At 32.9% G+C, this 24,846-nt stretch overlaps 2 protein-coding genes and 2 pseudogenes across 3 annotated transcripts; all 4 read right to left on the reverse strand.

Moving 5' to 3' along the window:
• Window positions 1–1,271: 1,271 nt before the first annotated feature.
• Window positions 1,272–6,229, reverse strand: LOC110709821 (actin-7-like). Of its 2 annotated transcripts, none has more exons than XM_021888077.1 (5): window positions 6,083–6,229; window positions 3,558–3,628; window positions 3,061–3,454; window positions 1,854–2,467; window positions 1,272–1,733 (listed from the first exon to the last, which is right to left on the reverse strand). In XM_021888077.1, the coding sequence occupies exons 2-5, from the start codon at window positions 3,615–3,617 to the stop codon at window positions 1,668–1,670; spliced, it is 1,134 nt and encodes a 377-aa protein (XP_021743769.1). In that variant the 5' UTR covers window positions 3,618–3,628; window positions 6,083–6,229; the 3' UTR covers window positions 1,272–1,667. The 2 variants fall into 2 exon arrangements, with proteins under 2 accessions (XP_021743769.1, XP_021743770.1); XM_021888078.1 differs by lacking the exon at window positions 6,083–6,229 and adding an exon at window positions 4,523–4,704.
• Window positions 6,230–7,863: 1,634 nt separating this feature from the next.
• LOC110709824 (probable rhamnogalacturonate lyase B) lies at window positions 7,864–12,525 on the reverse strand. Its single transcript, XM_021888079.1, has 8 exons — window positions 12,479–12,525; window positions 12,217–12,316; window positions 9,663–9,750; window positions 9,396–9,537; window positions 9,144–9,297; window positions 8,863–8,979; window positions 8,541–8,664; window positions 7,864–8,442 (listed from the first exon to the last, which is right to left on the reverse strand). The coding sequence occupies exons 2-8, from the start codon at window positions 12,261–12,263 to the stop codon at window positions 8,197–8,199; spliced, it is 918 nt and encodes a 305-aa protein (XP_021743771.1). The 5' UTR covers window positions 12,264–12,316; window positions 12,479–12,525; the 3' UTR covers window positions 7,864–8,196.
• Window positions 12,526–16,018: 3,493 nt separating this feature from the next.
• On the reverse strand, window positions 16,019–21,282 carry LOC110709823 (annotated as a pseudogene).
• Window positions 21,283–22,415: 1,133 nt separating this feature from the next.
• On the reverse strand, window positions 22,416–23,857 carry LOC110709602 (annotated as a pseudogene).
• Window positions 23,858–24,846: the final 989 nt, after the last annotated feature.

A 24,846-nucleotide genomic window follows, 5' to 3' on the forward strand; every position in this document is an offset into this window, starting at 1 on the left:
TGTTTGGATGGGACAATTTATGACCAAGTAAATTTTATTGGCCTTGCATTTTCTTTTCTTCCTCTATTTCAAGACTCCGGTGCTCGGGTCCAAGATTTTCTAGCTCAAGTTGTAGTTCAAAGCATCATACTTGTAGCCTAAGACAGCGCTCACACGTAACTACCTCACTAATTTGAGTATGGAGTACTCCGTAGATCATTACCTCACTAAATTTGAGTACTCGAGTATGGAGTACTCCGTCGTTCATTACACCCTTTATCTCCTTTGGTTTGCTCCACAACGATAATTACTTTTAAAAATTTTGGTTGGGTAGAGTTGGTAAGAGAGAAAATTAGGGGATCAAATGCAGTGAACGTAAGAATCAAAAGGACTCAGATAATTTATTGTATGGGACTAACTCAAAAGGGATAAAGCATAAAAGTAAAATGGGCAGACTTGGAAGAGAGGATGGTGATGGGGGTAGGCATGGAGGACCATTAAACATGGATGAAGGGTAGATCTGTCTTTTTTAGTAAAAAAAAATTACCAGTATTTCGTCCCTTAGAAAGATTGCCCAATTTTCATTTTAAGTCCATCTTTAAAAGATTGCCCAATTTCATTTTAAGTCCATCTTTAAAAGATTGCGTCATTTAAATTAGTTAACATAATTCCCACAATCTCTATTTACTATCCGTCTACCCCACAGTAAAAAAACTCAACAGTCAACACAACTCTTATAAGATGAAAGATGTGGATGTGAGTCATGGGACAAACTCGAAGGGATAGAAAGAGTATAACTCAAGACAATTGTAGGAGATCATTCAGGCAAGTCTCTAGAAATACAAGGGACAGTTTTGTTCAAATTGACACAACCCAAAACCCTAATACCAAAGCACTACCAAAACTTGAAAGCTCATGAATAGTGTGATTCAAAAATACACTTCAAACCCAAAATTAAGACTTGACCAAACCAAAAGGGACCTATTAAAAATAGCAAGTAATAGAAACTTCATTCTTTTTTTTTGAAGACAGCAACTTATTCAATTATACAACATCAGTGAAATTAGAAAACACACTATATAATGGGTACAAAAATACTATTCAAAAGTCCAAAATTCAAATGTTAAATCAACTGGGGCATGATGAGTAGTTAAAAAAAGACTGAAAAAATAAACCCTACAATAAATTACGGAGTATTTAAAAAACAACACTAATGTATACTATAACACATAATATAAAGAACTACACTTAACAGTTGAAATAAAAACATTAAAATGTAAAACAAAATCTCAAATCAGAAAATGTGTTTTCTTTTGTCTGAAAATCGCCTTTGTAGGTAATCAATACAATGTACAATGGAAAACTCCCATTCAAGACAAATTCAATAAGGAGGCTAACAAAACCCTTAATTCGAGCTTGATGTATGAAGGACCAAACTCCTATCATAGTTAACAAACCACCAAACGAAGTTACAAACGAAATATCATTAAATTGCAGTTACAAGCACCCAACAACAGTAACAATTCTGTTCCTTAATATCCTACAATATCCGTAGTAACTAAGCTTAACTTCATCTCAACCAAACTAAAATTATACAAGACTTTAAAAGTTCCACCAAACTGGTATGTTCCTAGAGGAGAGAGAAGGGGGAGGGGGGGGATTTAGGCCAACAATTTCAGAAACACAACTTAGAAGCACTTACGATGAACGATTGATGGGCCAGACTCATCATACTCACCCTTGGAGATCCACATCTGCAAAATATAGAGAATATATATTAATGTACTACCCTGAATAACTCTACTAATTTCCCTCGATAGAATCATGAAGGCATTGGAATGTTGTACAAGCAGAAAAGGGAGAAGGGGCAGTACCTGTTGGAATGTGCTAAGCGATGCAAGGATAGATCCTCCTATCCACACACTGTACTTTCTCTCAGGTGGAGCAACAACCTTGATTTTCATGCTATTAGGGGCAAGAGCAGTAATCTCTTTGCTCATACGATCAGCGATACCAGGGAACATAGTTGAACCACCACTGAGCACGATGTTACCGTAAAGGTCCTTCCTGATGTCGACATCACATTTCATGATGGAGTTGTAGGTTGTTTCATGGATACCAGAAGACTCCATACCGACTAGTGAAGGCTGGAAGAGGACCTCTGGACAACGGAATCTCTCAGCTCCAATCGTGATCACCTGACCATCAGGTAGCTCGTAGTTCTTCTCTATCACAGAGCTGCTCTTGGCTGTCTCTGATTCCTGTTCATAATCAAGAGCAACGTAGGCTAGTTTCTCTTTAATATCACGGACAATTTCCCGTTCAGCAGATGTTGTGAACATGTAACCTCTCTCGGTGAGAATTTTCATGAGATAATCAGTAAGATCACGACCAGCAAGATCCAGACGGAGGATAGCATGAGGAAGAGCATAACCCTCGTAGATTGGCACAGTGTGGCTCACACCATCACCAGAATCGAGTACAATACCTGTTAAGACGACAAAAAAATTCAGGAAACAAGAAGAAAACAAAAATGAGAAGGAAAAAACAGAGCAAAAGCAAAAATTTATATAGTCAGAAAGTAGAAACATTTAAACATCTGAAAGAAAGAGAACAATGACAGCAGAACAGCAGATGGCTACAAGACCTACAACATCCGAAGTATAATTTTAAAAGAGATCATTAGAATACATAGGTGGGGCTTTTTAAGACAATATGGTCTAAGTGAGGTGAGAAGCTAGAAGGCTAGAAGTAAGAAAGGTTATAAAAATCAGGTTCATCACTTTGTTCACCAGGTGATTCTAAATGAGATTGAGAAGGTTCTGAAATGCAGTGATATGCCCTTTTATCAGATTTATGTAATTTCCATGCAATGAAGTTTGTCAGCATAGAGGAACAAGCAGAAAAAATAGGAACATAATCAGGCTGGCAAGAGTTTTGACACAGAACGTATTGAAAATGGGACATGAAACCTTCATGAAGGTTCTGTGCAATGAAAATTTTAACGTAGTAGAAATGCGGAATCACCAAATAAATGGTACGATACAAAGATCAATGATTTGTGATTAAATCACTACCAACCTGTAGTACGACCACTAGCATAGAGTGAAAGAACGGCTTGAATGGCAACATACATAGCAGGAACATTGAATGTCTCAAACATAATCTGAGTCATCTTCTCCCTGTTAGCCTTGGGGTTCAGTGGGGCCTCAGTCAGCAAGACGGGATGCTCTTCAGGAGCAACACGAAGTTCATTGTAGAACGTGTGGTGCCAGATCTTCTCCATGTCATCCCAGTTGCTAACAATACCATGCTCAATTGGGTATTTCAATGTCAAAATACCTCTTTTAGACTGAGCTTCATCTCCAACATATGCATCCTTTTGGCCCATACCAACCATGACACCAGTGTGCCTGGGACGACCAACAATACTTGGGAAGACTGCCCTTGGTGCATCGTCTCCAGCAAACCCAGCCTGCCAAGGAAAGTACATCACATTAATTCAAAACTCTTCAAATTTCTCAAAAAACATTATAAGTAAGCTATATAAAGGGAAAAAATACAAAATAAAATGTCACCTTAACCATTCCGGTTCCATTATCACAGACAAGGGGTTGAATATCCTCTCCGTCAGCCATCCTTCTTTATACTACACAAAAATAGTGTAAATCAAAAGGTTAAGAAAACATCAATCCCAAAAACTAATCCCTTACCGTACCCTACACTTCTTTTAAACTAATCCCAAAAACTTGAATGATCTGTTTAGATTGCTTCAAATGTAATGAGTAAAATGCCTTTTCGGAAAAAATTAACCACTTGTCTTTTGAAAGAAACTTCAGATATACAAAATATCCAACTTTAAGAAATCATAAATGGCTCATAGACTGGATCTAATTTCTAGTTTGTTGAAATTTCAAAATTAACACCTTAGTTGAAATAAAATAGTATATCTATCACGAAGTAATGTTAGACAAGCAAAATGTGATGGAAACACAATGTTAATATATTTTCAACAGTTTACTTAATCTGATAGAGACTTAAAATTCAGAAAACTTAGGAGAAATACGTACTTTTTGATCTCATATGGTGAAAAAATCAACCTGCAACTAACTTATATTTGAACATACAAGAGAATTCCCAATGGAGCTCAAAGTAAAGAGCATATTGTAGATAGTTTAATTCTTATGCAAGGGCAACAATATGTAGACTTTCAAATTCAAGTAACACAAATGCTTCTTCGACATTTGCATCATCTATAAATCTATAATGATTAACATTTTCTCTTCCTTGTTAATATTTCACATTAAACATTATAACCCAAAACCACCATCATCCTAATGAAAATTACTCGCCTTTTAATGATCTATAATGAAATGCAACAAAATAATGATACTACAACTTTCAACAGTCAAAACAACATTAACTTTGATCCAATCAAAGAGAAACCAAACTACACACTAGCAAAATCAAGAGCCTCTAATATAACTGCAACATCAACATCCGTATCCCTGAATAGTAACCCTGACAAGTGCCTAACACTTACATAAGGTTGTTGGTAGAGTGGCTACAAATCGCACCTCCCCACCTAGCCACTCATGAGCTTAAAGTCCATTTCTCCTCAACTTAATATCCATGGTTAGGGAAGGTGGCCTCTTTGGGTCTTTTGTTTAGTTTCCAGACTTGGGCCACTTATCTCATTACCAAGATCCAAATGGGCTAGGATTCCAGGAACACCGGTTATTAAAACAAAAAAGGGAGATAAGACAAGAATAAAGCTAGCATGAACAACGACTTTCTGCAAATTTTTACAGGTTCACCTGTTGTTAGCTCCTGCTTGTTTGCCCATGGGAAATTAAAACTAGTTACGCAAGACCTATATGGATCAAGTGACTCGAGATACTTGACACCTCATTTTGGATTAGAAGCAAACAGAATTTCCACAAAATGTTAAATTTGTAGACTAATTTCACATCTAAGGGTCCGAGATAACGTTGATTGGAGCACAACACATTCCAATAGTACTCTGTACTGGGAAGTGCATCTAATTCTCCCCTCACTCTGTTATCAAAAGTCAAGCAGTACACCACATACCATACATCACTTCACATGTTCTACTGCATCAAAAGGAGCTATTGAACCAACTCAATTAATACACATAGGACTAGAGCCAAAAGATTAAACAATCAATCCCTTAGATTCAAAACATATGACGTCGTAAAAGAAGAAACTTCATCCATTATTCTCTCAATTTTATTTCACAAAAATTAACCACGCAATATAATTTTAAAATTTTAGATAAAATGTATAATTGTAAAAATTACCAGTCAAAGTTATATTTCATAATTCCAAGGGCACCTCATATTACGAAAAGGACAGCGTTTAACACAAAAATCCAACCTACCAACCAACAAGCCGAAAGCTACCGGTTATGACTTACGATTATATACAGCTAACAATCAATCCAAAAGCTACCGGTTACAACTTACGATTATATAGAACTAACAATCAAGCAGAAAGCTACCAGTTATGACTTGCGATTATATAGAACTAACATTTAAGCCAAAAGCTACCGGTTACGGCTTACGATTATATAGAACTAAAGGCGGCGGTGTACCTTACACATTTAGACCTCCCCAAACCCCACCATAGACAAGATTCTCTAGTTATCTTTTTGGGAGTTTACATGCAAACTACTACGGAGTATTCTGATTTACACCTCCATAAATCACTCAGAAAACTACAACAAATTCCAACATACTGTTTAACCTAAAACCCTTAAAACAAACAAAGAACAACTCTTTTTTATACTGTACTAATATTTTTGGTTAGATTTTAATAAGCTATGTTTTTATAATTATATTAATTCAAGCAAAACATAACAATAGATCAGACCAACAAAATTTCTACAAATTTATACATTATTTCAAGCTCATGCACGAAAATCGATTAAACAAATTCATTTTTACAAAATTATAAACACAACAAATTCAAAATTTAAATCAACAGAAACATGAAAAATGTTAAACAAGATTTAAAAAACAAATTGAAATGATATCATAAAAATAATAAAAAAAAAAATCCGAAATTAGTAAAAAGAATATACCTTTAGAGTAAGGAAGATGCCCTGCAAAATGAAGAACAGAGAAGAGAGAGAGTGAGAGGAGAGAGAAAGAGAAGAGAATTGGAGAGAGTGACAACGAGATTGGCGGAATATATTGATGGTGCGCTGTCGTTTTATTCAAATGTTTTTGAATCAGGGAATAAATCCAAAGTGTATCAATTTGTGTGTTATAAAAAAAAAAATCAAATTAAGGTTTTCATATTGGCAATTTAGGCAAGCCTAATGAGTGTAATAATAATTATCATTACATTGAGGTGTTATTGTCATAGACATAATTAAAGGAAATTGTAATTATTTTTTATGATCCAACAATTAAATGACTTTATCTTGTACTCTGTAAAACATGGATATAGGATGAGAATGTTTTATGTTGCAACGATAATACATTTTAAGAGTCAGGCTCTATTTGGAAAAACTAGCGGTAGCGGGTAGCTGTTGAGGTAGCGACTAGCTGTCAATTAGTAGTGGGTAGAGATTAGCTGTGAAAGTAGCGGTTGATAGTATGGGTGTTTGGCAAAAGTAACGGTTGCATTACTAAAATATATTAATAATAATATAAATTGTTTAAAAAAAGTTTTCAAAAATTAACAAACGCTACCCGCTACTCTTAAACACTTCTATTTTTAACGTTTGAGAAAAGCTACCTAAACGCTAATCGCTACTCACACCGTTACCTTGACAAACACTCTTATTTTTTTTAGGTCAAAACACTAACCGCTACCTCAAACGTTACTACCAAACAGGACCTCAGTTTAAGTTATAAATTTGATTTATAAAGAGGATTACGAACCTAGTTTAAGTCGTAAATATAATTTTCAAGGGCTAAGCCAAGGGGTGTATATTTTGTCCATTTCTTTGTCCTTAAAGACAAATCATATGTCCCATACTCTCATGAGTCCATGACTAATAAAATTATTGTAGAAGTAATAAATAAACAAAATTAACCTAATCATAAATAAAATTGCCTTCTTTCAAAAAGAAAAAAAATAAATTAAAATTGCTAAATGACATCTATTGGTATCTCTCCAATGTTAAGGTGATTATTTTTTATGATCCAACAATTAATTATATGTTTATTTTTTATTTTTTATTTTTTATGATCCAACAATTAAATGGCTTTACCTTGTAAAAAGGCAGATTTTAGATTGAGATAATATAATACGTAATACTCCCTCCGTCCCTATTTTTTTGCTCCATTGCCACAATATGGGTCAAACTTAGAAAACTTTGACTATATATTTCCGTCGTTTTACTAAATGAAGTATAGTCATGTGTGATCTTGTTTGGTTCGTCTCATTGTAAATTTAATTAATATCAACTTTTTATAATTTTTACGCGTATAAAAATGGAGATATAAACGTTTTAACACGTGTCTTAGAGACCGCGCACAGTCAAATGGGGCAAAAATAAAGGGACAGAGGGAGTACATTTTAGGAATTCGATTTAAGTCACAAATATGATTTACAAAAGGGGTTAGGAACACGGTTTAAGTTATAAATATGATTTTCAATAGGTGTATATTTTGTCGAGTTCTTTGTCCTTAGGGACAAATCACAAGTCATGGCTAACAAGCCATATATAGTTTCTTGCGTGTGGATCATAGATATAATAAATAAAGAACATTAACCTAAACGTAAACAAAAGTACTTTATAGCTACCAAAGGTGTAGAGGGGTCTATGATCCATCACTCCAATGTTATAATATGACTGTTTTTTCTTCTCTTCTCCTATGTGGGACAACATATTCAAGGCTCCACACTCTAATAAAAATTTTATTGCATGATTCTTGTCTAATAATCTTACAAAAATAAGCCAAGTTCAACAATAAATTGCTTCAAGAAATATAAAGCCACTTTATGATCTAAAAGTAATTTATTTATTTATCATAGCAATATAAATTTTCCTCCCTTCTTTTCCTACAAACATCTGAAAAATTAGCTGACAAGAGCCAAAAAATAAGAGACTAATGTAAATCTCTCTTCTATATATCCCTTTGAGCGCAACAGAGCTAATCCAATCACCTATTTCCCAAAAAAAAATGTGTTTAAATTGTATATTTACATGCATAAGCAATGAATTTGAAACTAACTAAAGAATTAGTAGGCATCAGCAACTGGAGCTTCGAAACGAATGTAGTCATACAAAATGCCTCTCCAAGGGCTAAGACCCCAAACTTGTGTCAGGAAAATGGTATTATTTCCCTGCACTAATTTGCTGCCTGGTATGGTCACACTGTAAAGCCAATATAGTCCATGGATGCCGTGCCTAGCAATCGTGTTGTCGTGCCCTATTAGTCCTGATGTGAATAACAGAGGATTTTCATGTTGATCATTAATCCTAACCTGTAACGTAGGATGCACATATGAATTAGTCAGTGCATTAGGATTGCAGAATTGTATCAGAGGATGGGGTATTACAAAGAATAGCATTTGCTAGATACCTGTAACTCTGAATCAGTTGCTGATGCGAGTGATAGTCTCAAGTAATAGGTTCCAGAGGAGATGAGTTTATCGAGTTGGAATTTGATCTGCCATGTCGTTCCTTGATACATGTTGCTTACGTTCCTGAAAGAGTTGGATCAAAGCTATGTGGTTAGGCGATCAGGTATCAACCCAGCTAGTCCGCCTTCAAACAAAGAACTCATCTAGTCTAGTCCCAACATGTTGTGCATATGATCATTAGAAGTGTACTTTAGACAACTAACCAAAGAAGAGTACTTAGTAAATAACAGATGAGAGGAGAAAGCGAGTAGGAAACTTTACCTAGTAACTTGAGCAAAGAACCAATCTTTCTGATAGTTGCTAACATTAACAGTATAAATTAAATCTTCGTCAGGATACAAATCTGTATACCTTTGCCATAAACCATACTGTCGATACCTGTGTTAAGAACAAGATAAGATCATCTTATATTACACTTAATCTTTGTAACAATGGATGTGCATTCTGTTTTTAAGTATTGAACAGCGAACAAGAACAAGTATTTACAGGAAAATATCAAGATTATAAAGTGAAATCGTTCCTATAGTCCATGTAAAACTAACCTGTCACGCGTCAGATAGAGTTTATTGACAAGTCTCGGATCAGGATCAGGAATAAAGAATTCTGCAGCAGAACGATCTGGTATGCCAATCTCCCACAATATAGGTCCGTCTCTTGGATGATCATACACAAGATCACCCAGATCAATAGCATGTCCTGTTTTCCAAGAAAATATTACTTGCATAAGCTTTAAAACCATGAACTTTTTGCTCGTCTTTATACACACTCCTATGATACAGATAAGAGTATAAGACCTGCTGTTATATCAACTGAGTCGTTGTATTTGTAATCTCCTATGAAGCCGGGAACCCAACCATAGAGATTGTAGCTTCCAGGCCGTATATTTTCTATGGTGAAATGACCTTTGTCATCTGTTGTTGTCCAGAATTGATATCCCTAGAAAGAGATCATCTTAAATAATTGGTAAAAAACTCAAATTAATGCAGCTAAGAAATTAGTGAGTTTTGTTACTGTGAACATATCATGAAGTTGGAATCTTTATGTAAAAGAACTTAAGTTACCTTGCTCTCTCTTTGCCAGGATCCAACTTCTCCTGGAGCTGCAAGCCCTACATATGCTTTGTTTGCTGAAGTATTCGTTTTGAGATACCTAGTAATATGGAGTATAAAAGTACATCAGTTTAAATTGACTGAATTGGAGTACAGAAGTTATATATAGGAACAAAATTCATGACACAAAACACCAAAATAAAGAGTATATTTGCCCATTGAAGTGTTCACTAACCTATCATAGACTAGTAAGCTACCAACATAGGATATGAGGGTAGATGCACCAATGAATTGAAAGTAGCAATTTTGTAATTTTGGTAACTTTAATAATATTTGATTTGATTATTCTTTGGTAACTTTAATAAAATTTGATATTTGATTATTCTTTGGTAACTTTAATAATTTGATGGATTAGCAAGGCAAAACCAAATCAGCACGTAATCATTCTTTAACTAATTTTGATGATTAATTTGTCACTTGATTCATATTGCTTTGATCATAATCATGATTTAGAAAGCATTGTATGTACTGTGGTAAAAATTTATAAACCTGTTGTGTAAAAAAAAAAAAAAAGAAAAAAAGAAAAAAACCGATGTTATGACTCGCTTTGTATGCATCATGAGTGTTTAAAATAGGAGAAATTTTGCCAGATAAAATGTTGACCAAGCTGAGCTCGAGCAACTCACAAGCAACATGGACAACTATTATCTTTTGGCTATTGACACAATAATAAACGGGTGAATATTTGTTATTCTTTCTACATGAAATTCTTGTTTAAATTACATTCAATTTAGGTCATGTTCACTTCACGTCTTCACCTAAAAAAAATATTCAATAAAAAATAATTTCAATTCAGTAAAATAAGTTCATTTCAATAAAAAAAAAAAATTCAGTTCAGTAAATTTTAGTATGTTTAAAAAAGAAATATAATAGAGAATTAGTAAAATGATTTCAGTTCAGAAAAAATAATTTCATTTCATCGTCAGTAAAATTAATTTCAGTTTAGTAAAATAATTTCAATTCAGCAACAATAATTTCAGTCGAATGAAAATAATTTCAATTTAGCAAAGGTAAGATGAAGTGAACAAGCTAAGTTATTAGCTCATATATAATTTATTCTAATTCCTTTTCTACCAATCAAGTAATAAAATCAAATCGATATTACATTTAAAGCTCATATCTTTGACCTTAAATAGTGAGATTAATGTAAAAGATTCTAATCAACACACACATTAATGATCAAACCAAATTTCTTGACTTCTTGAGAACTTACGAATCTGAATTGCTTAATTATTTTTTGAGGTAGGAAAACAATAATAAACTTGAAGAACTATATATACTTTGGGATTGTTGTGAAACTTACAAGTTACAAATGTTACTACTCAATTGGGAACACGGAATAAAGGGAAAGAAACATACAAAGTAAAGGTGACAAACATTAAAACAAAATGGATAAAAGGGTATGGGATGTACATTTGTTCTTATATGCAAAAAAAAAAAAAAAAAAAAAATAAAAATAAATTGTTTAATTATCATCATGTTTACTTTGTTAGCAATTTTCTTTTTGAGAAACATTAGGGGAAGCCATTGGAAGGCAAAATTCTTATAATTTACTAAATTAAAATAATCCCGAGGTATAATTAATAATTATATAAAAAAAAACACATGCTAAAACAAAATCATAAAAATACAGCCGTAATTTGAGATATTTTATAGAAAACATTGATAATCTACTTATCATATTTTTCTCTTTAAAAGTTTTTCATTATGTACCTTCAGTGTATAAAAAAGATATATAAAGACAAATGGACAATAATATAAACGAGAATTAATGTAATCATATTATGTTAGCGGAATAGCGGGTACCGACATACAACAATTATCCCAAGAATTTACCATATTGCAGTTGTTAAGTAACATTACTGATGGAAACTTGACAACTAATACCCGTAATAGACCTAGTTGTACATAATCATACCACGGACTAGTTCACTAGTGCACACAAAATCTAATTGTACTAAATTGATGTTCAACAGCTAGAAAGCCAAAAACTGGCATTCTAATTGTCCAAGTCCACATAATAGAACTTTATGGACAATTATTGTGGCGCTTTTATTTTAAAACAATTGCTTTTTTTTATTTTTTATTTTTTATTATTATATAGTTAGCTATTATACGTATGTCTAAAAGATAATTTTGATCAAAAACAAAACATTGGTACATTTTTTATTTTAATCTCTTTTTTTTTTCTGAAAAAGATAACCAGTAGTTGAGGATGACAAGGCCACTGACTTTATACATCCTTACTAGTATAGACAATTAAGTACGATAATTTTTATACCGTGTTACAAAAAAGTACCGAGTAACATCCAAAATTGGTGTGATCGAGGTTATCATCAATAGTTACAAATGCACTTGTGGTTAAGACAAAGCCCATGTCACCTACTTATGCAATTGATAGACCCAACGTAACAACGAGATACATATAACATATTAACATCCTTAATTCGACTAAGTTAATTAATTAATTAGAGAGGAAACTTAGATAATGAGAAATAAAACTTACATGAAGAAGATGAAGATGTACTCCTTGTAATGGCGTAGGCAAATCATACAACATATTCCAATAGCCTTCAACTTGAAATTGGACCCTCCTTTTTCTCTTTCTGCTTCCAAATTCATATACTATACATGTAAATTACACACATATATATACACACCATATAATAATACAATACCAATATTTTACAAAATAATATACACGAAGTACATATATAATTAATATTCCTCACTTTCTCTCTCTAAAACTCGTAAATTAAATTACATACCTGAGGGTTGTAGTAGTATGCATGGAGGAGAAAAATGGAGGGGTAGGAAGAAAATGGGATTTTATAGTATAAGGTGGGTATGTAATGGGTATAGATAAAAGAATGTTTGGCAAACCAAATAATCAATAAAAAAATTTATCTAGTTTGGGAGAAGCCTTCACATTGAATTAAAGCATTCTTACTATACATACTAAAACTAGTGTTTTTTACTTGTATTTTATTTCATCTTTCTTGTAGTTTACTCTTTCAAATTGAGCCTACTTTTCTTGTTTAGATTCTGTTGGTAAAATAATAATATTATTGAATATTGGAGAAATAAGAGTCACCATCTTAGCTTAGTTTCTTTCCTAAACTCAACATGCTGCTGTTGTGAAATGGAAAGCTAAGCAAGAGAGAGAGAGAGAGATGTACTCATGTACACGTTATACGAACTAACTTTAGGTGTGTAGGTTTAGTTGGTCCATGACTTTCTTGGCCAATGAAAGTCACATTATAAGAAGGATCTAACTGTGCACCGTTGTTAGTTTTTTATACATTTACTTTTTGGCCGAGTATAATAACTAACAAGGAGTTATAGAGCGTGATGATGTGGGCGAGATTTGATATAATTTTCATGACAAGAATTCGTGTTTTTACAGATCGTTTTTGCATATGATTGCTAAAATTCATACCTTTTTCAGTCTGTCACTTGTAAGATTTTAATCAACAAGTGATTTTCCATATATGATATATCCTTATGTAATTCGATCTTGATAAATTTCTCATACAAATCAGTAATTAATGAGATAAAATGCCTAGCAAAAAAGGAAATAGAGAACGATCGAAATAGGCCTTATAGAATGACTTAGGTTCGTTCTTCAACTAAGCAATGTATAAAATTAAAAAAAAAACGGATCAAAAAGGCGTTTTGTATGCAAAAGAAAAAAAAAACGGTTATGTAAGACCACCGTACAGTTCTCTTTTCCGTAGTATTTTAGATGCATTATAGTGTTCATGAAGCACCATGCCAATTCCGATAGCTAATCAATTATAAGTATGCATATTAACATTCCCTTATTCTATTCTTCAAAAAAACATTGCCTAATTATAAAGTAACTTCATCACTACCTTAAAATCTCAAACTTATCATTTTATTTACAATTTAAAGTATGTTATGAATTTATGATTACTTGAAGCATAGCACGAAATAGTGTTCAAGTGTGAATCTAAGCATGTGACATTTTTGTTTGTCTATAGTTTTGGGGCCCTTAATATTTTGTGGTAGATAAACTTGCTCAAAGACAAAGTTGAAATATTTTTTTGTTTCAAAGTTGGTTTGGACTTTAGGAGTTAAGATTGTTTAGGACAAAATGAAAAGGTGTTATGGAATTTTCTGACCCGTGAATTGGTTTACCATGTTTCTTCAATGAAATTTGAGAGAGTGTAGAGTTATCACGATCCGAGCACAATTAGTCAATTACCAGAATACTAAGCCCTTTGAATTTTGGCCACTTGTTTAATTATTCTCATAAAAATTACATTTTTATTGTTTTCGTCCATTTTCGATCTATCATTTACTCCTTATTTTGACGATTAACATGTGACATTTTGATTTATACCAAATTAACAAAAAGAATCATAATCTAACTCAAAATTTTAATCAGGATTATGTTCAAAAGCGATATGATTGATCCCAAATTTTAGTGTATATAGTAAGAAAATCATTTATCATCTATTTATTTAATGATATTAAATAAAAAACATGAATTGAAGTAGCAAAAATCATAAGAGAAGAAAGGTCCATAGAATAAATTTAGTGCCTTGTATAGCACATATAATATCAACTTTGTTGCACTCATTGAGTGTCTTGATCACCTTACAACTTACTTCGTATTATATAGTTGTGGTTACTTAAATCAAATACTAGTTTCAATGCATCCCCTCTCTTCTTCATTTTTCTCTTAAATCGCTTTACCTAGAAAATATTTTTCATCAAAACAAATAAAACCAAAACAAAATAACTTAATACTTCCTATGTTCCAATAATATTACAATAAGGATAAAATTACGCATCCCAAAGCACAATTTATATGTTAAATATCTATAATTATATAAGAGTAAAAAGTATAACAAGTTGATATTTTGAAAGTATTTTACAAGATGAATTTAACAAGATCCCACATGACTATATTTATTTAACGTATGAATCATATTATGTGGTCAAACAAGAGTGGTGAATAGTGCAAAAGTCCACATGTTGCAATATTATTAGAACGGAGGAAGTAAGAAGATAAAAAGTCAGAGGAAGAAACTTTCTTACTGTATCACAATTCAAATAATTAACCGTGAAAAAAACATGTTAGCTATAACATGTGCTATGTAGTTTTGTATGCAAAACTTAAATCTTGAGTTTCACACTCAATACTTTATCGACTAAACTAACTAGCTTATATTTACCTATCACAAATTAATCTCAAACAACCGTTTGTTGTCTAAAATTATTTTCTAAAGCTTCTTCATGAACTAATTAATAAGTGAAGGGTGAAGCAAAAGGCAGAGCACTAATAAACAGGAAAATGTATGTGGTTTGGTAAAGTTTCGTCTACATATCTAGTTCAATTGGTAAAGTGTCACTACTGTAAAATGTAATTAGTTGAATTAGTCTTTGATTAAATAATAATGGAGCATTAGTTTAATTTGGTGACCATTAACTACCATTAGTTTTATTATGGCAAGCCAATAAGAACTTTTGTGCTACATTATGTCATGCCAATATACCATAAATCATGATAATTTGTCAATGAAACAGTTACTAGTTTCAACTAACTTGGTAGAATTTTGTCAAAGGTTAAAGATTCAATGGGATTGAAATGTCAACGCATTATTGAATTCAACTAAGTGTATTTAACTTTTTTGCGTTGCATTTCATCCATTAATGAATATATACACAAGCATACAACGAAGGTCAAAGTATTAATCGATGTAAAATTATGTTCTTTCTACCAAAAAATAAGTGACATATTATTCTTTTTTGAGTGTCTTAAAATTATGTGGCGTTAATTTTCAATTTATTTAAGGTGCAATATATATCTAATCTGAGGAAGGGTGAATTTTGAAGGTTGGGCCTACAGGTGAATATTGGAACACCTTCCCTGGTTTAGATGTTGGGCCTTAAGTAATTTCTTGGGCTTATGACAGTATTTGAAAAGCTTGAGAGTTGACTGTTTGAGGCCCAGATTAATCAACCTCTTTGATATTTTAGAATTGCTAAATATTAAGCTAATGAAAAAAAAAAATTAGCATGATAAATTCTTTAATTTAGACTTTTAAAACCCATTATTTGAGGTTTTTATTTGAAGTAAACCTTTTTCAAATTATATATATATATATATATATATATATATATATATATATGCTGAAATTAATTTTATAAAATTTAATTCTAAAAAACTAATCTTCTTTTTAATAAATAAATAAATAAATATGATCTAGAATGTATCAAAAAACATTAATGCTGAAATAACAACAAAAGGAAATGGACCTAAACATAAACAAACCAGCCACTTTATTTATTCATTTTTTTTTTCAAAGAATTTATTCATTTATTTAATTACAAGATTATGATACATCAGTTTATACTTCAGAAAAACATAAAATAATATCTAAAATATAATAGCAAATACAAGCGGTTATTAGATTGCTTTATTTTTATTTTTAAATAAAGGTAAAGAGATGCAGGATTATTTGTTCTGTATGTGCAGGCAAGGCACCCTCACTTGATAAAGTTCAAACCCCGGTTAGACTAGTCCATCTTACCAAGTGAGTCAATCCTTACTTCTTACTTGGCATTAAATTGCTTCCGTGGTAGGAGGTCCTTCAAGACGTAAATAATCATACAATATTCCTTGGAATGGGCTTTGGTTCCTTGGTTGAGTCAGAAACATAATATTATCGCCTTTTACAAGCTTTGAACCCTGTATGTCCACGTTATAAAGCCAATATAAGCCATGACATCCATGTCTTGCAATTGAGTTATCCCTCCCTATAAGTCCGGTTGTAAATATGGGTCGATTTGCATTTCGATCGTTCATCCGTACCTATAAATATAATAGGTAAAATTATTATTTGTAGCTCAATAAACAAACACATATACAGATATCAAAGGCTACACCATTATGGCTATATATACAAAAAGTGAAAACGGAACATTTATTAAATGAAGGGAACATAAAAGGACTTGAAAATGAGATGTTACCTGAACTTCAGCAAGGGTTGCAGAAGCAATTGCCAGCCTCAATTTGTAGATCCCCTTCTGATTCTACCTCATCCAATTTGAATTTGACTTGCCAAGTTGTTCCTACAAACCCGTTTTCTGTCTTCCTGTGTGACAAAATAAGCTAGGCTCTCTTAGTGGATCTTACACTTTGTGACGATGTTGTTACTTGGCAGCGAAAAATGTATACAACATATTCTTTTCACAGCTTTACGATCATATATGTATCAAGCAAGTAAAAGTGGTACAAGTTCTGTAGGAAAACTGAGACTACGTACCTAGGAACTTGAGCAAAGAACCAATCCTTTCGGTAATCACTTACACCAATAGTAAAAACTAGATCATCGTTCGGGTACAATTCTGTGTATCTCTCCCACAATCCATATTGCCTAAACCTGCCAAAGATTATGCAAACAGTTGTCAAACATGAGCAACTACATCATGTTGATTGTGTTTCTTCAACAGATTTTGTCTAAGAGATTGTGTTTTAAGTTTATAAGAAATTCGCTAACCTATCAGGATGATTAACGTAGAGTTGATTGACATAGTTAGGATTAGGATCAGGAGCAAAGAATTCTGCTGCAGTACGATCAGGAAATCCTATTTCCCACAAGGTTGGTCCATCTCGAGGAGGCTCATACACCAAGTCACCCATTTGGGCATCACATCCTGACATTAATTCAATACTCACAAGTTAAAAAAAATAGTAAAGAGTTGTTCTTAGCTGATATAGCATAAGCAACATTCCGTTCATGATACTACATGTAAAGAAAGATTGTTCAAACCTGCGGTTATAGTAATGACAGCATCACATCTATAGTCTCCTATGACACCAGGAACATAAGAGTAGAGATTATAATCTCCTTCTCTTATGCTCTCGATAGAGAAAGAACCATTCTCATCTGTTGTTGTCCAGAACTGATAACCCTGGAAATTTGAACGAATGACAGCAGTTTTTAGCACAAAATTGGAGCAGAAATTGAGGTACCGGTGGTAAAATGGTGAGTCATACATGGTCAGATCAAAGAGTTATCAGTTATATGCTTGTAAATGGTACTAAATATTACCTTGATTTCACTTTGCCACGATCCAGGCGGTCCAGGTGGGGCTAGTCCCACATAAGCTCCACTTGCTGGAATATGACCATCACTAACATACCTAAACAAAATGATATAAAGCATAGAATCATTGCCAATTTAAAAGCACAAGTGTTAAAAATCAAAATATAAATGAAATAATCAATTTCTAAAAGCTTAATGTCTTTATAAACAACCTGTCTCGGACTAGTAATCTGCCACTGACTTTACCCCTTTGATTAGGTTTTGGGAAATCTTCTGAAGCCGGGAAACTATAGGGCCAGTTCTGAGTTTCTACAACCAACTGTACATGGATGAAATTGAAACACAAACATATTGTCAGAAATCAATTTTCAGATCAATGAGGATTACAAAAAATTACCAAACAAAAGCATGTTATAAGTGCTTTAGTAGTGTTTTAGAGGTTAACCTGCTTTTTAGCATCTTCCCAAAGCAAATGAAAATCAGCATCCTTTGGACAAGAATTGCAGTAGATGAAAACAGGCCCAAATACCCTTTTCCACGGCTCATTATCATCAAATTTCGGCACCAGAGCATCCCCTGCATAATGACCACTATAAAACACCTGCAATCAACATAGTTTTTCATCAGCTAAGTTCATCCAGAAACAACACCAGAAAGAAAAATCCACACTTATATTCTATGTTTTTAAGTCCTTGGTACAACTAGCACAATGTTCACTTACTGATAAGGACGTAGGCCCCACGTGGGATGTCAGATTTTGTTTGACGGGCCCAACAGACCGATACTCGTAGCTAGGTGTGATTTGCCAAAATCCTGTAGGCTGGTCAGTGCAAATCCAACCATGGACTAGGATGTCTTTGTTGTCACATGAATACTGGTATTTGTCATCAACCTATATAATATAACAATTCATTAACTCACTAAACATCATTAAACAAATCTCAAAATACTTAAAATTAATGCATAATCATCATTTATCTACATGAGACAAGAGGAAATGATACCTCTCCTTTAAGGCTTGGTTCTACAGGGTTTGTCAATAGAACAACTTCAGGATAGGCAAGTTTTTGGCATCTTCCGGGCATCCTATCATCAGGCAAAGGCATGAACCTTTGCCTGTCATCTGCAATAGCCATGTAGTGAAACCTAATACACAAAACATATTGTGCTTTGTTACTTAAAACCTCTTCTAATCAATTGGTTTGCCATGAAACCTGTCCAAAAAAAATCAGTTTCCTCGTACCACTGTTTATTGAGCTTGAATGTGATCCTAGTTTCACCCATGCTGAAGCCAGGCCAATCATTCATATGCTCATAGATTGCATAGGTATAGAACCCGGATGAGCCACGCAACATTATAAATCTAAAAGTACAACATAATCAAAATCAATTGAGAAACATCAGTTTTACCATATCCCTATCTCCATCTAAAATTGGATTTTACAGTATTGGTTTAAATTACATTATTAACATGACAATTAATTCCAGACAGAGGGGTACTAACATATGAAGGGGGAAGTGTGTTCTATAAAAAGAAGTATTTTGAAATACTACGTAGAAGATTAAAGCAACTACCTTTTATCGATGTTCAATGGGACTAACTTGCCCTTGAGTGAAGGATCCCACTGTCTACTAAAGGAAACTTCCACCTGATCATCATTTGACATAATCACCTGAAAAGTTGTTGCTTTAATCCTGCATATAATTAGCAAATAGCCTTAGTCAAATTTGTAAAACAAAGCCTAAAATTTACAAGTTTATCCATTAAATTTTGGCAAACTAAGAAAGATGAAGGCGAGAGGAACAAACGTGTCAAATGTCCCTGGTGTAGTAGCATCATTCCAAACAAGATCCCAATACCTGCATACATAACACAGTAAATATATCATAAAACAAGTACAAATAATGAAAATTTTCACATGCTAAGATCAGCTTTTCTTTCATTATCTTGAAATTTTTTCTAGATTCTACATAGAGACTGATTTAAATATTGAATTCATTAAGCAAAATGATTGTACAAAGCTGATTATATGCAATGCTTACCCTCTATTGTCCTCAGGATTTCGAGATTCAAGCAAATTATCAATGCCATTATAAGCTATTCCAGTGACAATTCCTCCTGGTTTCGATATTGTCACTCGAGCAATGCCATTGTCTAACACTACCTGCAAGCACATACTCCAGCTTAAATCCATGCAGAAATATAAACTCCTAGAGAACAAAAGTTGAAGATATAATACTCCATGTCATTGACTATCAAGTAAGCTTACTTTAAAGAAAAATTAAGTCTCCAAAACTTCCTTTTCTTTATTTTTGCAGGGATAGTTTTCTAACTGGATAACATATTGCTCAGATTTTGACTCATACAACTCCTGATACTTGATCAAGTTAACAAATTGAGTATTATCTCGATCAATTCGAACTTAGTTGCTATATTACTAGTTCAATTTACACTATTATCGTGACAATTAAAACGGAGGGAGTAGATGATAACTGAAAGACAATACTGTTAAACAGGATGTTAAGGTTGCAATTTGAATAAGAACCATAGGTTACTAGTCTTACTACTATCCTAAGGTGACCATCCAAAACTAATAAAAGTAACAATGATAAGTTGATAAGGTAAATTGATAGATGCACTTGAGAGTATGCGCTTTAAAACCCAACAATCCAATAAATAAATGAAAGTACATTAAATATATTCCCTAGGCTCAAACAAATAACCAAACATAACCAACATAAAGAACATTCCTCTTTCAAAAAAAAAAAAAAAAAAAAAAACATTCCAAACCACTTAATAAAAATAGAAACTTTCGAAAAAAAACAAAAACACCGACACTTACATAACGATCAAGAATCTGAAGTTGAACAGCTTGATCAGTAGGTGCATCTGGGCCTGGTTCCACTCCTCCACCATTGCCACAACACCCACACATCCACGATTTCGCTTTTCAACGACGACGACAACGACAACGACGACATTCTTCGTCCCCAGATCAACCAAACAAATTTCTATGCTCAATCAAATTTGAACTATATGAAATATGATAGATAAGTGTAATCTAACTTGGTAAATATCGAATATATATAGCAATATAGTATAACTGTATGAGTTTATATGTACAACTATATGTATGGTCTGCCTCTAATTAAACAGCAAGTTGCATATAATAAATTATAATTATGGATATAAACTAGAATTAAAGCATCAATTTCCCTGAAAATAAAAGGATTAAAGCATAAATATTCTCGATCTTTGGACCTCCTTTTTTGGGGGGGTTCTTTTTCCTACTCTTGACTTGGTCGTTACTCGCTTGGTGGATGGATGTTCTTATAAAAGGACGTGCAATCCAAGAATTTGGATAATTTAATGAATTTTGATTTTGTTTTAATTTGTAGGTTGGTAAGGAGAAGGGCTTTATTGAGCCAGATCCTCTAACAGGTTATTCCGACCCGCGATAACAGGTTAGACACTTTGGGAATGAGGGGAAAGGGAATCCCCCCACCTCCAAAGTGCCTCTAGTGAGATTTAATCCCACAACCTCTTAGTTGTGAGATACAAACTTGCCCACTAGACCAAGTTTAGCTTGGTGAAAAATTGGCGTTTGATGTGGATACATAATTTTGGTTTCGACTTAAACTAACTGGACCTATTTTTGGAGGTGGTTTGAGATCAATGGCGAGGAAAAAGATTCTTTGTTTTTACTATTAGGTATTGTGTGAAGCATGAAATGAACTATTGATTTACTCTTCCTTGTAGTTTGTTGTCCGTTGGGTCATCATATTCGTGTATCAAATATGAATACAGTATATAATGACTACATCACTACACAACACATGTACTATGATATTTCAAGGGGCGGGCATGGGACGACATGTAACACATTGATATGAATCGATATGAATCACATTGTTATAAACATTGCATCATTTCGTGTTTGTGGAAACTATTCTTGAATTCGTTAGAGAGCCTGAAATAAATTGCACTCACATGGCCTTAATTGAATTGGGGAGTTGTCTTTTTTACTTTCTTACCTTGGACATGACTTCTTATTCCGAAGGAATTTCATAAACAAGAAGAAATTTAGCCAAATTTCTATTATATAAGTCAATTCTTGAGAAATTTAGTGTCTTTCTAAAATACTGCTTATTTCTCATATGTACATTTTAAATATGATTGACATGGATGTTTTTGGGACTTTGGAAGTGAGGGAAAAGGATAAGAGAATCCTCACTCTAAACAGTCCTTGGAGAGTTTGATCTCATTACCTTAAAGTCATGAGACCAAACCTTTGCGAATTTACCACCATGCAATTAAGTACCAACTTTATCAAACCACTTGTATTTGGTGTCATTATAAAATACTGGCTCCAAAATGCTTTGTATGAACTCTAGGTAACATATAATTAAGAATGCTTCAAAAGAATTAGTACGTTGAGGAGCTTCCTTATCATTTTGTCAAACTTTCTACTTCTTATTAAAACAGGATCCTAATAATATTTTCAAACATATATTTAAGAATGCTTAAATAAAAAGTATTTTTACAGAATTTCCTTGTATTGTTTGAAATTGTTTTATACTTCAGAAAATTCATACTACATAAGCAATAATTTGCTTCCTATTTATACATTAGACAATCATAACATAATAACATTTAACGAAGATTGCCGTGGCATTGACAGCATATACATAATCATCTTCTTTATATACATGAGAGAAATTAATCCTTGGAACTTTAACTTTGATCTGAGTCGGGAGGCCCTTCGAGGCGAATGTAGTCATACATGATTCCTACAAAAGGGCCTGAGTCAAATAGATTATATTGTCACTTTGTACAAGCTTAGTTCCTTGTATATCTGCAGTATAAAGCCTGTAAATCCCATGAATCCCATGTCTTGCAATCGCGTTATCTTTCCCTATTAGTCCTGTTGTAAATACCGGAGGATCTGCTTTTGGATCGTTTACTCGAACCTTAACATGGTTTACCACATACATATGTACAAAATAGTTTTTCTTCAGTTGAAAATCATTGTATTTGATAGATAGAAAAATAAATTTGATACATGTTTTTGTGAATAAATTACCTGTAATTCTGCCATGTTCGCAGTTGCAAGTGCTAATAGACTCCATGTTGATCAACTTCTTCAAGGTTGAACTTGATTTTCCATGTTGTTCCTTGGTATGTATTCCCATTCTTCCTGCAAGATTTTGAAAAACATTTTTTGTTAGTGATTATTCATTTGTTGTACATGTTCACTGCTTTATGCGAGCACATATGTTTTGAATATGGCTCAAATTGATATAACCTATTGTTTTTTCATTTGGTTTGTTGAAATATGAATACTTGCATGTTCCATTCCTCTGATTTTGAATAAACTTAACTAATTATAATTGCCTAAAACTGATAATTTTTGCTGATTGTAAATTAATTTTAATGGATGATTTCACTTACCAAAGCTAATTTTTTGCTACTTCTCTAGTGCTTCCGTTTGAGCTAATTTTACTACAGAGTAATTAAAAGCAGATCGTGACTGATCGAACGTGTCTACTGATAGAAACTGATTATTACTTTCATTTTTGAAGTAATTAAAGTCTTGATTAGTTATTTCCCTTTCAGCCATTGTCAAAAATGACCGCTGACAAAAGACATTACTTCAGGAAGATGCAAGCATACAACATTTTGATCGATGTCTTAATGACTTTTAACCAAAGTATGATGCCTTAGTTTACCTGGTAACTTGAGCAAAGAACCAATCTTTTTCGTAATCACTTTCACCAATCGTATAGACTAGATCTTCATTAGGATATAATTTGGTATATCTTTCCCATAAACATACTGTCTAAATCTGTTTCAAAAGTTGACACCAAAAAAAGTTACTAATCGATAGTTAGCCTAAAACATTGCTAAACAATATGCAAATAAAAGCTTCACAACTCAGAAACTTTGATAATGAGAGCTAACCTGTCAGGGTGATTGAGAAAGAGTTTGTTGACATACTTAGGGTTGGGATCAGGTATGTAAAACTCTCTAGCTGTTCGGTCAGATTTCCCACAATGTCGGTCCATCACTTGGTGGTTCATACACAAGCTCACCCATATCAATAACACAACCTGTATAAGTTTGCTTTAGGTATATTATCCTTACAGATTCTATGTAGTAATGTAAGATGCTTTAACACCGGAAATTTGGTAAAAATTTCGTGTAAATGGGAGTAAGTTTGAAGACCTTGAGTTATAGAAACAAAATTGTCGCATACAGAGTCTCCTATGAAGCCAGGGACCGAGGCATATAGATTGTTTGTCACCAGCTCTTATATTATCTATGAAGAAATAACCATCTTCAATTCATTTGTTGTTGTCCAAAATAGGTAACCTTGTTAATATGCACCTTTAATTCATTAAAACAATATACAAATAATACTCTAACATTTTGAGCTCATTTTCATTTGGTTTAAATAGTTGTAAGTCAATCACGTTGCTTTCCAGTTGCCAAAGATTTTGATTCATTAGGAGAAGCTAAACCTATATATGCACCCTTATTGGCAAGGATATGATCATCATCAAAATATCTAACAATCCATGTAAATTTTGGTTGGTTCAGAACTTCAGATACTAATTCATCATTAGATTGATGGTATAGATAAAATTAATTAGGTACATCCTAGAGGACAGAGGTTGTGAGTTGAAATTTCAAAATTCTCTATTTTCGTTAGAAATCAGTTAAAAGCTAATTGCTTTCAACAAAGCAATGCAATTAGCTTTCAATTGATTCAATTAGCTTTGTTTGATCAATTAGCTTTGTTTGAATGCAATTAGCTTTCAATTGATTCAATTAGCTTTGTTTGAATGCAATTGGCTTTCAATTGATCCAATTAGCTTTGTTTGAATGCAATTGGCTTTCAATTGATCCAATTAGCTTTGTTTGAATGCAATTGGCTTTCATTTGATTCAATTAGCTTTGTTTGAATGCAATTGATTTTCAATTGATTCAATTAGCTTTGTTTGAATGCAATTGATTTTCAATTGATTAAATTAGTTTTGTTTGAATGCAATTA

Source organism: Chenopodium quinoa, unplaced genomic scaffold, assembly GCF_001683475.1.
Source record: "Chenopodium quinoa cultivar QQ74 unplaced genomic scaffold, ASM168347v1, whole genome shotgun sequence".
Lineage (NCBI taxonomy): Eukaryota > Viridiplantae > Streptophyta > Magnoliopsida > Caryophyllales > Amaranthaceae > Chenopodium > Chenopodium quinoa.

Coding starts and splice junctions, on each gene's coding strand:
- LOC110709821 (XM_021888077.1), bottom strand. CDS start 3,617: ATGGCTGACGGAGAGGATATTCAACCCCTTGTCTGTGATAATGGAACC. Junction 3,455..3,557: donor ATGGAACCGGAATGGTTAAG/GTGACATTTTAT, acceptor TTTCCTTGGCAG/GCTGGGTTTGCTGGAGACGA. Junction 2,468..3,060: donor TGCTAGTGGTCGTACTACAG/GTTGGTAGTGAT, acceptor TCGTCTTAACAG/GTATTGTACTCGATTCTGGT.
- LOC110709824 (XM_021888079.1), bottom strand. CDS start 12,263: ATGATTTGCCTACGCCATTACAAGGAGTACATCTTCATCTTCTTCAT. Junction 9,538..9,662: donor CCTGGCAAAGAGAGAGCAAG/GTAACTTAAGTT, acceptor ATCTCTTTCTAG/GGATATCAATTCTGGACAAC. Junction 8,665..8,862: donor TTCTTTGCTCAAGTTACTAG/GTAAAGTTTCCT, acceptor CAACTCTTTCAG/GAACGTAAGCAACATGTATC.